A 13,985-nucleotide genomic window follows, 5' to 3' on the forward strand; every position below is an offset into this window, starting at 1 on the left:
ACTCTATCCTCTTTGGACACAAAACAAGTTCAAACTTGTGTTTTATCAAAGCGATGGCAAACCCTGTGAACTCACATTCCCACACTCAACTTTGATTTCGACTCCTCCTAGATAGAGTGAAAATTGAAAACGCTCTTCAGAATGGTGAAGAGTTTGACGTCAAAAGAGTCATCTAGAATCCAAAGAAACATCGTTTAATTAAGCATTTTATCTCCCAAGTCTTATCTAGACATCATAGCAAATCTGTTACAAAATTGTGTTACTCTTTCCCCTGCCGTAATGAAGAGGGTTTTGTGACCAAATTCTTTTGCTATGAGCAATGCCAAGGGGCTCAACATCTTTACATTGCCACCTCCTAGCAGATGAATCCATTTTTTTGAGAATTTAATTTAGAGATTAAAACGGTATTCTTTGAGCTCAATGCCATCCTATTCTGACAACATGATTACAGTTACCATTCTATGATTGATAACATGCCTCATAAGTACTACATATGGAGAACTGAAATTGAATGAAAACACATTCGTCTCTGGTTGTCCAAATTAGGAATGTTTAGCTCTAATCGATTGTCTTTTATTTATGACAAACTACTGCGGTTTACCCTTCCTTTAATTGCTATTATCAGAAGCTTGAGTTTGGAGTAAGGTTTTGACATTGAAAAGTTAAATGTTCTGCGATGAGGATGAGATGCACAGAGAAAGATATTTACATTTTGAAATTATGCTTTCTTTATATTAAATTTCTTTCCATTACAACTTCAGAGTGGTACAAAACACCTTCCTCCCTGCTGTTTCCCTTTCATATACTACAAACTCAAGAGTCTATTTGTAATGAACAAGTGCGACGCAAATGAAAATGACAACTACAATTCCAGGCAGTCTTACTCTACGAGGAGCTAGGATTGAATCTAAGCACATCAAATTAATTTGGGATGTTTAATTTTGATTGACTGCATTTTTATATGATGATTGTATTTGTGTTCTAAAACTTAGAGAATTTTGGAGCCATTTTCTTTACTCTGTCCATTTACTTTTTCAGAAGTTGAGTTATGTAGACCAAATCTCTAAGTGTCAAGTTTGGTAGTTATACTATGTGAACTCAAGTCTTGTTTTGACCTTTTGAACATACAAAGTGAGTAGCATTTTTTTATGGCTGTGACCTTGAAAGTGAATTATGCAATAAAGAGTGGTGAAAGATATAGCTGTGAGCTGCTTAAAGTTTTTCATAACTAAAGTCTCTTATTCTGCCTCCAAGTTCAACACGGGTATTTATCTTACATCCATATATTTTCTTGTTTATCTTACATTGTTTAACTCCAGTCATCTTTTTGAATCTCTGCTTATAAGGCCGTCTTCAAATGGGCTGCTTCAAGTGAATTGTCATTTCAAATTTTGAGGCATTTGAAGGAGTTTCAAGCAAAATGGACTTGTAACTAAGCAGTATTGTCTCATTATTAATCTTATGACTAACCATTACTATATTACAAGATGTCTTGCACTGTGCTAGATGACGTTAGTATTGGTGATCACTATACTTATCATCTTCTTACTATATAGAATATGATTTGTTGGTTTGTCGTAGATGGTTTTAGAACACATGAGGCACCATTGTTAAGAAATAGGAACAGTTGAAGAAGGTAATTGGAACTAAATAGATTACTAATAATCTCAAGGATGTTGAAATGAGAGAGAAATCGAGGACAAAACGAAAATGAGATCGTGAAACGTGAAAACAGTGATCGAAAAAGAGAAAATTGAGTTGAGAATTAGAATTACACTCCATTACATACGTCCAAACTATGATAGTGAAGGAGTAAACACACACAAAACAGACACATGCATAGCCAATCCAATCCAACACGTAGTGTATAGATATTCACACACACACATACACAATGAAAGAAAGAGAGGAGAAGCCTTGGATTAGTTCTTTTGCCATATATATATATATATATATATATAAACCCATAGTTGAAAATAATTAAATATTAAAACAAACATAACATAAGCCTAAGTAGAAAATCACCAAAAATCCCACCAAAAGAAAGCGTAAAATTAAAGGGTATATTATCCTCCATGGCAAGCCATTTGACAACGTCTCAACAAAAAGAAGCATCCCACATGCAATAATGTTTCTACATATATATATCCTGAAAAATCATGTGAACACAAATGTAACGATTATAAGACTAAAATTGAGTTGAGCTAGATGCCCTTAATTTCATATATAACAAAAAGAAAAAAAGACATGATTTTATAACCTCATTGAGAACAACAATGGTCTCCAATTTGGGGGCTTTTAGTAAATGCTTCAATAGTAAGTCAGACTCCTTTGTTTTCAACCTCAAATGTCTCATATTGTGAAAAGATAGTTCTTTATACGACGAAATGACCTTGTCAAAAACAAACAAGTTCAAAGTTAACTAAGAAAGATGTTGGTCATGATCAGATAATATTAATCACTAAACACAGACCCAATCAATGGAAATAGAACCTCCTGGACCACATTATTAAATCAAATGGGTGAAGTAAACTTAATGTATTATATCATCTAAGAAATAATATGATAAATATGGAAAGAAGATAAAGTTTGAAGATGTACCTGTGTTGCCTTCATAGGTAATGTGAATGAGCTTGCATTATGCAACACACTGAGTAAATCTATGAATTTTGATTTTAACTCTTGTGTTTGTGAGCCATCCGTTGTAAAAACAGAATCTTTAAGTTGTATATCTACTTTCTGTATGCATGAAAATTCTGAATCAGACTCGAGAACAGGCAACACATTGACAAAATTGACAGCTTTGAGAGTGGGTGTAAGCAATTCAACTTGGGGAAAAGTTAATTCCATGTCATGAGAAGCACATAGTTTAAAGTTCTCAAGTCTAGGAGCAGAAATAGTAGCACTCTCGAAAAGATAGTCAACCAAAACCAAAGATTCCAAATTTGGACATCCAGAAAACATTGTAATTCCATCGTAATTTGCTCTCTCATCCCGTGCAGACCAATCACATTGGATTTCTAATATTTTCAAGGATGGTAAGGCCAAGACTCCCCAATCATCCACAAACCCACAGACCATCTTCAATTCAATGAGTGATGAACATATGGGAAAACAGTAATCCCACTCATAGATACCAATATTGTAAGTATTTACGCAAAGTTGTTGGACATTGTGGGAGCCAGCATAGCATATCAACAATTCAACTAAAACAGATTCATCTCCGTTTGGAGAGGAAGTGTAGGTGAGTTTTTGAATGTCAGTGGCGCAGTGTTTTGATAGAACTCGAAAGATGAAGAACTTGAAGGATCTTCGTTTGGATTCCTCGTCGTCATAATTGAATGATGACGAGGAGGAGAAAGAGTTGTAATCAAAGTTGAGAGTGGGGATGAGAGTCCAAAGGGTTTTCCATCGTTTGGAGAGAAGACAAGTTTGGACAACGAATTTTGTGTTGAAGGTGGAGAGAATGTGATGAAGAAGAGAGTCTGGAAGAAGGCTAATTCTGTCGTCTTCCATAATTCTTAAGTTCTTCAAGTTAGTATTGGAGATGACCATTGGAGAGGGTGGTTAAGATCGTCATCTAAGGATAGAAACCGCTTCCAATATCAACGAAATGGGCGGCGTTGAAAAGAAGTTCAGATTTCTATTCTCCTATTATATACATATTGTACGTGACATTGCGTTAGATTTACATGTTTTTTTCACGATTTAATTTATAGAAAAGAGTTAATTCAACCACGAGAGAAATATATAAATTAAATTACAAATTCTCTAAGTTTTAAATTATTCAAAATTCAAGATTTGTGTTGGCTGTGAATTTGAAAATGCTATAGATATACACACACACTTGTATCTCATGTTTACAATATTTTTGGAAACAAAATCTAAAAACAAAAAAAATGACAATTTATTGTTTTCAAAAATGAGTTTTTTTGGAAATCGTATTTAAAGATAAGTATACTAGACATTTTTTAATTATTTTCTTTGTAATTTTTATTTTTGAAAATATAAAAATAAACTATTTCAAAAGCAAAAATGAATCATAAACTAAGCAATTGGGCCCATAATTTCTAAAAATATAAGGATGGTTGCAAATGTAACAATTATATTCAAAATAATTAAGTATATAGCAACATTTTTAAAAAATTGCAAATATAGTAAAATTTGTCAAAATTTATCAATAATAAAAGTCTATCACCGATAGATCATGTGGCAAATGTTGGTCTATCAGTGATAAATCATAGGAGTCTATCGTCGATAGAAGTCTATCATCGATAGATTTTGCTATATTTGCAATTTTTTTAAAACGTTGCTACATAGTTAATAATTATTCTAACAATTGCTATCCACTCTAATTACCCTAATACAAAATGGAGAGGGTAGAAGTCGAACAGTCATCCAGTTACAAATATATAAAAGAAAAAGCATATAATTATCACACAAGAGATTTGATGTAGAACAACTACACCACACAACAGAGATATAAAATATCCTCCCACAAGGTATGAAAGTATAGCTTTTATCAGCAATATAGCTCTAATCGTTATCTATTCACATTCTGTAACAACTTTAGAGTTTTGAATTTTTTTTCCTGCTGTTTTTATAAACTAAGTTATTTGATATTTATTTTATTAGAAAAAGATTTGATGAGTGCTTATACAGACAGATGACACATTCAATTAATTGAGGAATGAGAATCAAAACAATATATGCACGATAGTGATAAAAATTCTAACACTGATCTTTCCGTCGTGAAACTTATCAACTAATGCTGTCTTTGATATGAGACAAATACATTAGCAGAATTACAAATACAGAATCATAGTTGTTAGGGCTTGAAATTTTTTTTTAAAATGAATTACAAGCCAAAAATAACACACCCTATGATTATAACCCAACCCAAAATGGTTACAAAGCAACGCATCTACACATCTACAGAGACCAAAAGAGCTTGAATTTCAATCAACCCTTGAAGTTGATTTTAAGGGTTACTTCAAAAATGAGACGCTGACCTACAAATAAGGTGAGAGAGTCCTAAGTAATATTTATGGGGGAAACACTAAGAGCACAGAATGCAAACCCCACCCCAACATGTCCATGATCCATTTAAGTGATATGTGGAACTACTACAGTAATAAACAGAAACGGTGTCATTGTTTCTTGGTTTGCTCGACTTTGGTTTGCTCAACGGTAAAGTTCTCTTCCACTTGTCGTTTCCAGAAGTAGTTTGATGCTTCTATCCACCGTGGATGGACCAGAAACTTCTTCTCCTTCAAAGCCCAACGTGACTTTTCAGTTCCAGCATCCGTCGAGACCACGTGTGTGACGGATTGGTCGAGTTCGGTTGAGCAAGTGCCTCCTAACTGCTCTACCATCTTCCAGAGATGATGGTTCTCAGCCTGAAATTTGGTAGGAAAAACACGGCTGAAGACGACTTTGCATCCCTCGAGAACTTTAGCACGAACAGTCTTTAGTACCTGTTTAGTTGAAGGGAATTTGAATATTAAGTCCATGCTATAATACCACGATGCCATTGAATTTCTATTTCATGCAAATTGTCAATTTTTATCTCTTAGTACTTTGATATATTAAAATAAAAATAAAAATTAATTAATCCATTAGACATAAATAAACTTTTCTAATAAATCCATGAACTTCTAATAATTTAGTAAAATGATTTTAAATGACAAAACTTCTAAAAATATTTAGAAATATAACAAAATATCACAAACTATTTACGATATAATAGATAGACCAATATAAACTACCATAAGATGCATCTAGCTTGGTCTATTGCAATCCATTATAGATAGACTATCATATTACTATATTTTGTAAATATTTTGGTTTATTTTGCTACATTTAAAAATAAACCGTATAAATTAATTAATGTTTAGTTCATGAACAAATGTAGGAATCAATTAGAAATGATAGTCATCACAAGAAGTATTATAGATTATCGACAAGATAGAACTGTAGGAATCAACTAGAAATGATAGTCATCACAAGAAGCATTAGATAACGAACTTCAAGTTGGGAACAAACTTTTACCTGTCTCACATCTCTATCAACCAAATCACCCGAGACTTCCTACAAAAGAAAGTCTAACGATGAGATTGAGGTTAAAAAGATGGAAAAACAAGAGTGTAACAATAGAGAGGGAGAGGAAAATACATTAAAGAATATATGATGGACTTGTTTCAGAACTTTCAGGATGGTTGTCAGTGCCCCATCAGTTTCGCTCTCATCATTCTTCAACTCAGATAGAGATTTACAGTTGAAGCCAAATTGACGACAACTTGAAGCAAAAAAGTGATATCTCTCCATCAATATTAAGTTTTCTTTATGTTTTGTCCATGCCTATCGTAAAAATTGATCATGTTTAGCTCCACATGTGTATAAAGAATAGGTAGTTCAGCAACCCAAAAATGAGAAAATCAATGTTCCAAGACGCAGAAAAAAATAACTAAAACTGAATCACAAAGAATATAAAACAAGGCTTATGGGATGTTTTTCTTGAGGAATAAAGACACTCACTAAGTATTCACAAGCAATCCCTTTGCAAGATTCTATTGTTTAATAAGAGGACCATGTTGCATTAAATAATCCACAGGAGTAACGGCGGGAGTTCCTTGAAAAGTTTAAAACACACACACACACACAAAAGAAAAGAAAGAGAAACTAAAGATTATAGAAAACATCCGTAACAATCATCAGCAATGAACTAAAAGTAAAATAAAATAAGTTTTGGAATTAGGGAACCAAACTGTTGAATTAAATTTTAGAATTTCAATCCTTCTTTTGCATTACATAGTCGTCTTAATCTTCTTATCCATCAAATGTATTTAACCTTCCTCTCAAATGTGGAAGAAAATTTTCCACCGAGTGAACTACGCAATTTATCAGCCTTTTCTTAATGCATGATGGGAATCACCGTTACCATTTAATTATGATAACTAGGTAGCAACAATAGATCAAGTATACGGAAGTATTATCTAATTCTAGATGCACTTACATTTTCAGTATCATCGAGGATCAGAACAGCACTTTCCTTACCCAGCACCACATCAAGACCTTTCTGATGCTTTTGAGTGCCATCATCCCGAGAAATAACTTTGGAACTGAAGTACTCCTTCTTGGGGTCCAACAACTTTGCCATTTCAAAGGCATATCTTCGCTCCCCCATAGTGTATATATACATCTCAAACAACTTACTAGCTTCTTTCAAAAATGAATGGACAAATGGCCTCAACTTTGTCATTGTATGAACGGAGTTCAATAGGAAAAGGCTTCCTCCTTTCGTGACATCTATTCAAAAATTTTACCACAGCATCAAAAACAAAACGTCACAAATTTTTAGGAAGCTTAGATAATTAAGCCAAATCTTCAAGGTTAATTACTTGACACTATATAAGAAGGCAAGCAAATTTTAAATTAAACACTACCGAACTGTTTAGACCCAAGAAAGGGTGCAATTCAGCTTCATGGTTCAACAGAGCGAGGAAAAAGATCGTCAGATGCAAATTCCAGAATTAATAAAAAGAAATATATGTCAGAACCCTCATCCCATAACGGCCCATTCAAACTCAAACTCTTGCAGATCTCTCAAGGGGTGTTTGGCAAGGGAGTAGGAGTTGAGGATAGTGAAGCTAAAAAACTCAACTCTTTGTTTTGGTCCAATGAATTTGTAAGCCCCACAACTAAAAAACATCAATTTAAAACTAAACTACCCCCAGGCTTGAGAACTCCACCCCTTGCCTCAAACCACCCCTCAGAGACCTTTGTAAGTCAAGTTGTGGAGATAGTTTCATGCATCATGCTTATGAAGTGCTTATACATAATAAAGTACTTATCTTTATTTTTCTAAAGAATATAAAATAAATTTGAGAAATTCTTATGGATAGCAAAAAAAAAAAAAAAAAAAAAAAAAAAAAAAGAAACTATTTACAAAATATAACAAAAATTTTAAGTGAACTATGGAGAATTTGATAGTTTTTCCTATAATTTGTAAATAGTTTCGACACCAATAAATTATAAAATAACATTCATTCATATAGTGAAAAGATCGGCAAAACCTACGTTTTTCACTTTTACTTTACTAGTCGAGCAAAAGAAATATCCCAACCTTTTTTTTCTACGTTTCTTGATATTCGGAAAGTTTCAAAGTAATTCCAACGTTCCAAAAGACTAAATTACCAACAAAGAGCCCCTCAACATAAATACACAAAAAAAAAAAATCCAAATTTGAATTAAGTTCACAAAAATATCGAACTCCATGTTTGCAACTTATCCAATCTGAATTTAAAGTATTTAGTTTTAAATAAGAGAAGACTGTCATAGCTGCTCAAAAAGCAACTAATCTAAAGCAGCAAATACAAAAGCTTAGGATTAGGGGAATGTACTTATTTGTGTCCTATATATAAAAGAAAAAAGAACACAGCAGACACAAAACAGCAATGGTGAAAGCAAAAACACAATGAGAATGAAATAACAGTCAATAACATACCGAAGTTACTTAAGAAAGTAGAACTATGTACAGATGAGAGGACAATCTACCTTCAAGAGAATCTGTTTGACTCCTTAAATACTCCTCTTCAACTGTCAAATACCGTAGCTCAGTTGAGTTCAATAGTGTGTGATCCAGATCAAGAACCAAGATAAGCTTTTTACGCTGCAACAACTCCTTCATTTCTTTGTTACGCATCCGGTTAATTTCATCATTATTAAGCCTCAGCTCCTACAAGATTATCAGATGGTCCATATTTTTATCCCATCATTTGATATACCAGCAAACTACTAGTTATTGGTACTTCTCCAGGCATGCTAAGTTAAAATCCAAAGCTAATGTAGTGTCTATTTTGCCAACAGTGAACAAATATAACTGAAGGGAAAATATATATATTAGCAACATCTCAAGCTTCATGGAGATTTTTTCACTTTTTCTTTTTTCTTTATTTTTTAAGAAACTGATAGCTTATTAAGAAATGGAGGGCCTCCATAGATTGAGATTATGTCTCCTTTTTTACCACTAGGTCAACTCAAGATCTCATTCCTTCTAATTACTGGTATGTCATTCTAACCACTGGTGCCCATTTTGTAAACTCCCACTCCTTCTAACCCACCCCCACTGCAACAAAACATTCTATAAATGACAACAAAGAATAGAAGACAAACAAATATTCATATAAAGAAAACATACCTTATGTATATACCCAAATGTCACGCCTGATTCCTCATCCAACCTCTGCCCACATATGATACACATATTTCCAAATGAACCAGGATGACTGCATAATTGTTGCTTTGATAATACTTCTGCATTAGATCAATATTTTCAAAACATAACAATTCAGAAATTAGAGAATTAAAAACCAACGCAAAGATACAAGGAGTCAGATGGTAATAAGTTATTTCAATGGTAATAAGTTACATTACACGAACCTGAATAGGTTACGTTGGTAGGGGAAGAAAGGAACCGAAATAAAGAATATATGAGGAGCAGAAGACCGCTAGACTGAAATAGTTCACAAAATCAGATGCCACAAAATTTCAGGTACATATCCATCAGGCTTCCCTATAACTATTAGTTTTAAAGGAAACTAAGAATGACTATTTTCATTTAGACCAAAGATTATGAATCATATATAAGAGCAAGTCCCATACTATGTACTTTATTTTTTATCCACTGGCATTTGGACCAATTTAAACATACAGCAGAGAAATGTTATTTCACTTTTGGTTGTACAAGGATGTAGTATGCTTCGTTCCCTGCCCTTTTGATTTCATAGTTTCTAGGGAATATTTTCTTACTCAATAACACTAATAGGGAGGTGTTTATATATAGACCATTTTGGGGCCAATTTGATATGGTTCTTAAAGTTCATATGATTCAAATAAAAGATGGATAAAAAGGATGGAAAACCTCCAATCAGATTCCCATATAAGAAGGATAGAGGAGGCAACCACCAAAAACAATATGTGACAGAAGATTAGCCAAGAGAAAAGCTCTATGAATATGCAGAGTGAGCGGGAAAAAGGACAAACACAGCAAGCACGTTGTATAGCTGTCTAAGAAGTAAGAAAGTCGTTCAGTATAGACTGTATAGTACAGCTCACAGCCACATATAGGCTACATTGAAAGTAAAGGGTTGAACAATAGTTTAAAATATGGACAACAAAAGGGATTAGTACCAAAAGTTTAACTCACCTAAACTTTGCTCTTCAACTTCATGCACAATATCCTCTGAGTTTTCCAGTTTCTCTACCTTACGACGCTTTATCCTAAAAAAATTGAACGAATTGAATAAAAAGTATTTGATATGTTAAATTGAGAAAACAAGGATGAACTACCACAATTTAGTTATATGGTTATAACTTATAACCAATCCTACAAACCCCTGTTATTATGCGCAGAAATCATAGTCGCCATTTGCCACAACTCAATGCTGTTATTCATGCAAAAGGAAAAATAATACAAATTACAAACATAGAAATCACCAAATGACTCTTATTGAATAGCAGCATCCTGTTTACGGTAGTCTTATACTTTTAATACAAAATAATAATTACACTTATGGTAGCCTAAAAACTTACATGAACTAGACCATTTGAAATATCTATAAAAGAAAATGATTAGATGAAAGTGAAACTAAATGACAGAAAAACTCATTACCTGTGAACTTAAATAATTATGACTGCTGTAAATGTCTAATTTTTTTTATTTTATATTAGTCTTTTTTGTGCTACTTTGCAGTTTGCTCTTATTCTTTCATTCAGCATGGAAATTTGGCTTTTCTTAAAAAAAATCATTTAAAAAGAATAACCAATAGTTTGAGATTAGAAGCTTAGAATCTATAAATTGCTATAAACTATCACAAGAAAGTGAGATGGGGAAATCTGAACTGTTAAACCAATCATGAAATCCTGTTTCAACAAGCATTTTCAAATGTCGTACAATACCAAACACAATCTATTTTTTAGAAAATACCGTCCAGAAATTGAAAAAGGAACCCATAATCTTAATCATGATAAAACTTATTTCATATTTTTATCCATAAGAAAATTCAAAAGAGAGCCAGAAACTACAAAATACTTTCCATTTTATTCTAAATTACGTAATAAAAACATTAATTTTTTTATGAGAACATCTTTCAAGGAGAAAAAATAAAGAATACACGAACATATAAAAGTCAAGCCCACAAAAAAAGGAGATTCCCTTTACAAGGGACTCCCATCTAATACCTATATAACAATGATAAAAAAAACTTCGGCATCCAAGCCACTGGAAAACATGAAAGCAAGTAAGGGACCATAACTCCATAGGATCTCTCTCAACACCCCAAAACACCCTAGTATTTGGTTTGCCCCACAATACCCATAAAACCGCACACAAACTAGCAAGACAATCAAACAGCCTTTCACCCTAAACGGAAAATTGAGGAGGAACTCCTCGATAATACCCTGACATCTCTACCACGAGCGCACATCAACCAAATGTCTAAACAAAAGAATCCCAGACTCCACTCACAAAGTCACAATGCCGGAGAATACAGTCCAACTCTTCCTCTGCCCTGTGACAAAAAATACAACAAAAATGCCCAACCAATGGAGGCAACTTCCTAACAAGCCTGTTCAATATGCTAGCTCAGTCGTGAAGAACCTGCCAAGTAAAGAATCTCACCTTTCTAGGGACCTTAATCCTCCAAAGCACCAAAAAGACTGAAACACCTAAAGGAGAAGGATCAACAAAACACTCAAAGAAAGATTTGCACCAGAACCCTTCCAAAGGATTACGGCTCCAAACTCTAATTTCCTTTCTCCTGATTCTAAAGGGTTGACACTCAGGTAAAGAAAGAAAGAGCTACCACTGCCATTGTTTCTCTATCGGACAGAAAATGACGAAACCCAAAGGAAAGGGAACAAGAACTCTCAGACTACACCAAAAAGTTGGCAAGAAAATGATTTTTGAGGGATGAAAAATAAAATAGCATAACGACATTAAATTAACAAAAATTAGAACCCTAAACCACTGTGTTTATGCATTACTAGCTTCAAAGAACAACGGAAGTTTATTGATCTTAAAAATTAACCGTACCTCTCGCTTTCAGCATTATTGTCACCCTCGGTCTCTTCATCAGGTGATGAGTCAGACGAATGGGAATCAAGATCTACAGCAAGAAATGCAGCAAAATCGTCACTACTTGATGAGTGAGCCGGAGAATTGGTTGCAAGGCTCATCTGAAAAATCCACAAAATAGAAAGGGGAAAGTAAATGACCTTAGTAGACTTTAGCATTAATATGCAATACCAAGATTAAAAACAATAGAGCCAAATTCAGAAGGGAAAAGATCTTATAAAAAATATTATGCATGTAATCTTATGAAACATTTAGAAGTGGAAAGAAAAAGATAAAATAAATGCTGTGTATAGCAGATGGACAAAGAATTCTAGGATAATATTAATTTCAACTCTTAAATAAGCCGACTTCAATAAGTAGGCCACGCTTCTTTATTTTTCTAATCATTTCCAAATAAACTCAGGCGTGACTTCAACTAATTTCACATACAAAACACCTACGGCTACAACATTTGGGGTTCAAAAATTCATAGAATATATAATATACTATAATTGTTACATGAACTTATAACCTCAAAACAATCCAAAATTTTTAGTACCAAACTCTCATACCTAATTAATCTCAGGTTCAACATCAAAACAATTAAAAGAAACTAACACTCTAATATTTGCTCGGAGCAACTAAACAACACTAGAAATTCAACACTTATAACATTAAATAGGTCACCTGAAAGAACCAATGTGATCCAAACTTAATTTATGAAACAATCACTTTGATAAACCACTAAGGACAACTTAACTTCAAAATAACATTAACAACTCCAACACTAAATTTCCAACCCCAAACTTAACAATAACAACCAGATAAATTAACAGCAAGCTTACAACACGAACTAAACTATAAAAGGTAAATAAGCTAGGCTAAGCACAATAGACGCTTGCATGAAAACATATCATGTAAGCTTTTCTAAAAACTATTTGGCAAAGCGAAAAACAACGTTTTAAACTTAGTTCGCCTGGCCCAAAAGTGTTCCAATAGGAATGATACTTACCTCAAAATTGAGCTGAATAACAAGCAATTATCTTCTTCTTGTTTTTGAGTAATCTTGGATCAAAGCCCCTAATACAAACCATAATCAAACCTAAACTTTAGGGGCCAAGTCCAAAACACAAATTTGACTAAAAAACTCAAAAAAAAAAAAAAAAAAAAAAAAAGGAAAGATAAACTTACCCAATACGTGGCTTAATCCAAAACCACCTCACAACATCAGCAAAAACTTCCTACCTATGCATAAACCACAAATAAGAATTATATACCCAGTTTACAACGATTATTCCTAATCCAAAATGGTTCCAAAATCTGATACTAACCAAAAAATCAAACAATACGGTCCTTAACACTTGCTGGACAGCAAGCTAACGTCTTCCAAATCTTGAATCGAAAATCCGAACATTATGGGAAATCAAATTTAGGCCAAAATCTTAGTGGGTACTCAAAGAATACTAAAAAAAAACCATAAAACACCAAATCTTACCCAAAACCAAGAATCCCGTAAAAGACCGATGGTAGCGGCAGTGTTCGACGAAGAATCGGCGGAAATGCTCGACTATGTCGGCGAGGACTGCTGGAACTCATAAAACAGAGGAGATGGATCGTTAGAGGGAGGGAGAGAACGGAAGAGAGAGAAAGCGGAAGATAGAAAGAGGCTTGGCGCTTTCAGACCATGCGGCAACGTAGGCGATGGGAAGGCGAGGTGGCAGTGGCCGGAGAGTGGGGGGGGCGGAGTTTCATTGTTGCGTGAGAGAAGGTGTGAGAGAGTTTGGGTAATGGTGGAATTTTGGTTTCGGTTTTCATTTTTGTTTACTATCTTCTCTATATATAAACTTATGGGCTAATCGCGGTAAATTGT

At 33.8% G+C, this 13,985-nt stretch overlaps 2 protein-coding genes across 14 annotated transcripts; both read right to left on the minus strand.

Moving 5' to 3' along the window:
• Window positions 1-1,735: 1,735 nt before the first annotated feature.
• On the minus strand, window positions 1,736-3,673 carry LOC103498689 (F-box/LRR-repeat protein At3g26922-like). 2 transcript variants are annotated; one of them, XM_008461396.3, is made up of 4 exons: window positions 2,830-3,635; window positions 2,602-2,739; window positions 2,261-2,392; window positions 1,736-2,149 (listed from the first exon to the last, which is right to left on the minus strand). In XM_008461396.3, the coding sequence occupies exons 1-4, from the start codon at window positions 3,553-3,555 to the stop codon at window positions 2,135-2,137; spliced, it is 1,011 nt and encodes a 336-aa protein (XP_008459618.1). In that variant the 5' UTR covers window positions 3,556-3,635; the 3' UTR covers window positions 1,736-2,134. The 2 variants fall into 2 exon arrangements, with proteins under 2 accessions (XP_008459618.1, XP_008459617.1); XM_008461395.3 differs by having other exon boundaries at window positions 2,602-3,673.
• Window positions 3,674-4,720: 1,047 nt separating this feature from the next.
• On the minus strand, window positions 4,721-13,921 carry LOC103498688 (RNA polymerase II C-terminal domain phosphatase-like 4). Of its 12 annotated transcripts, XM_017046951.2 has the most exons (14): window positions 13,611-13,913; window positions 13,447-13,507; window positions 13,307-13,360; window positions 13,128-13,195; window positions 12,095-12,167; window positions 10,396-10,445; window positions 10,208-10,281; window positions 9,442-9,514; window positions 9,200-9,315; window positions 8,557-8,737; window positions 7,016-7,308; window positions 6,175-6,360; window positions 6,052-6,090; window positions 4,721-5,477 (listed from the first exon to the last, which is right to left on the minus strand). In XM_017046951.2, exons 9-14 carry the CDS (start codon window positions 9,263-9,265, stop codon window positions 5,151-5,153), a joined length of 1,092 nt encoding a protein of 363 aa, XP_016902440.1. In that variant the 5' UTR covers window positions 9,266-9,315; window positions 9,442-9,514; window positions 10,208-10,281; window positions 10,396-10,445; window positions 12,095-12,167; window positions 13,128-13,195; window positions 13,307-13,360; window positions 13,447-13,507; window positions 13,611-13,913; the 3' UTR covers window positions 4,721-5,150. The 12 variants fall into 12 exon arrangements, with proteins under 12 accessions (XP_016902440.1, XP_050946062.1, XP_008459615.1 ...); XM_051090105.1 differs by lacking the exon at window positions 10,396-10,445; XM_008461393.2 differs by lacking the exon at window positions 9,442-9,514.
• Window positions 13,922-13,985: the final 64 nt, after the last annotated feature.

The sequence above is a fragment of the Cucumis melo genome, chromosome 9 (assembly GCF_025177605.1).
Source record: "Cucumis melo cultivar AY chromosome 9, USDA_Cmelo_AY_1.0, whole genome shotgun sequence".
Taxonomy (NCBI): Eukaryota; Viridiplantae; Streptophyta; class Magnoliopsida; order Cucurbitales; family Cucurbitaceae; genus Cucumis; species Cucumis melo.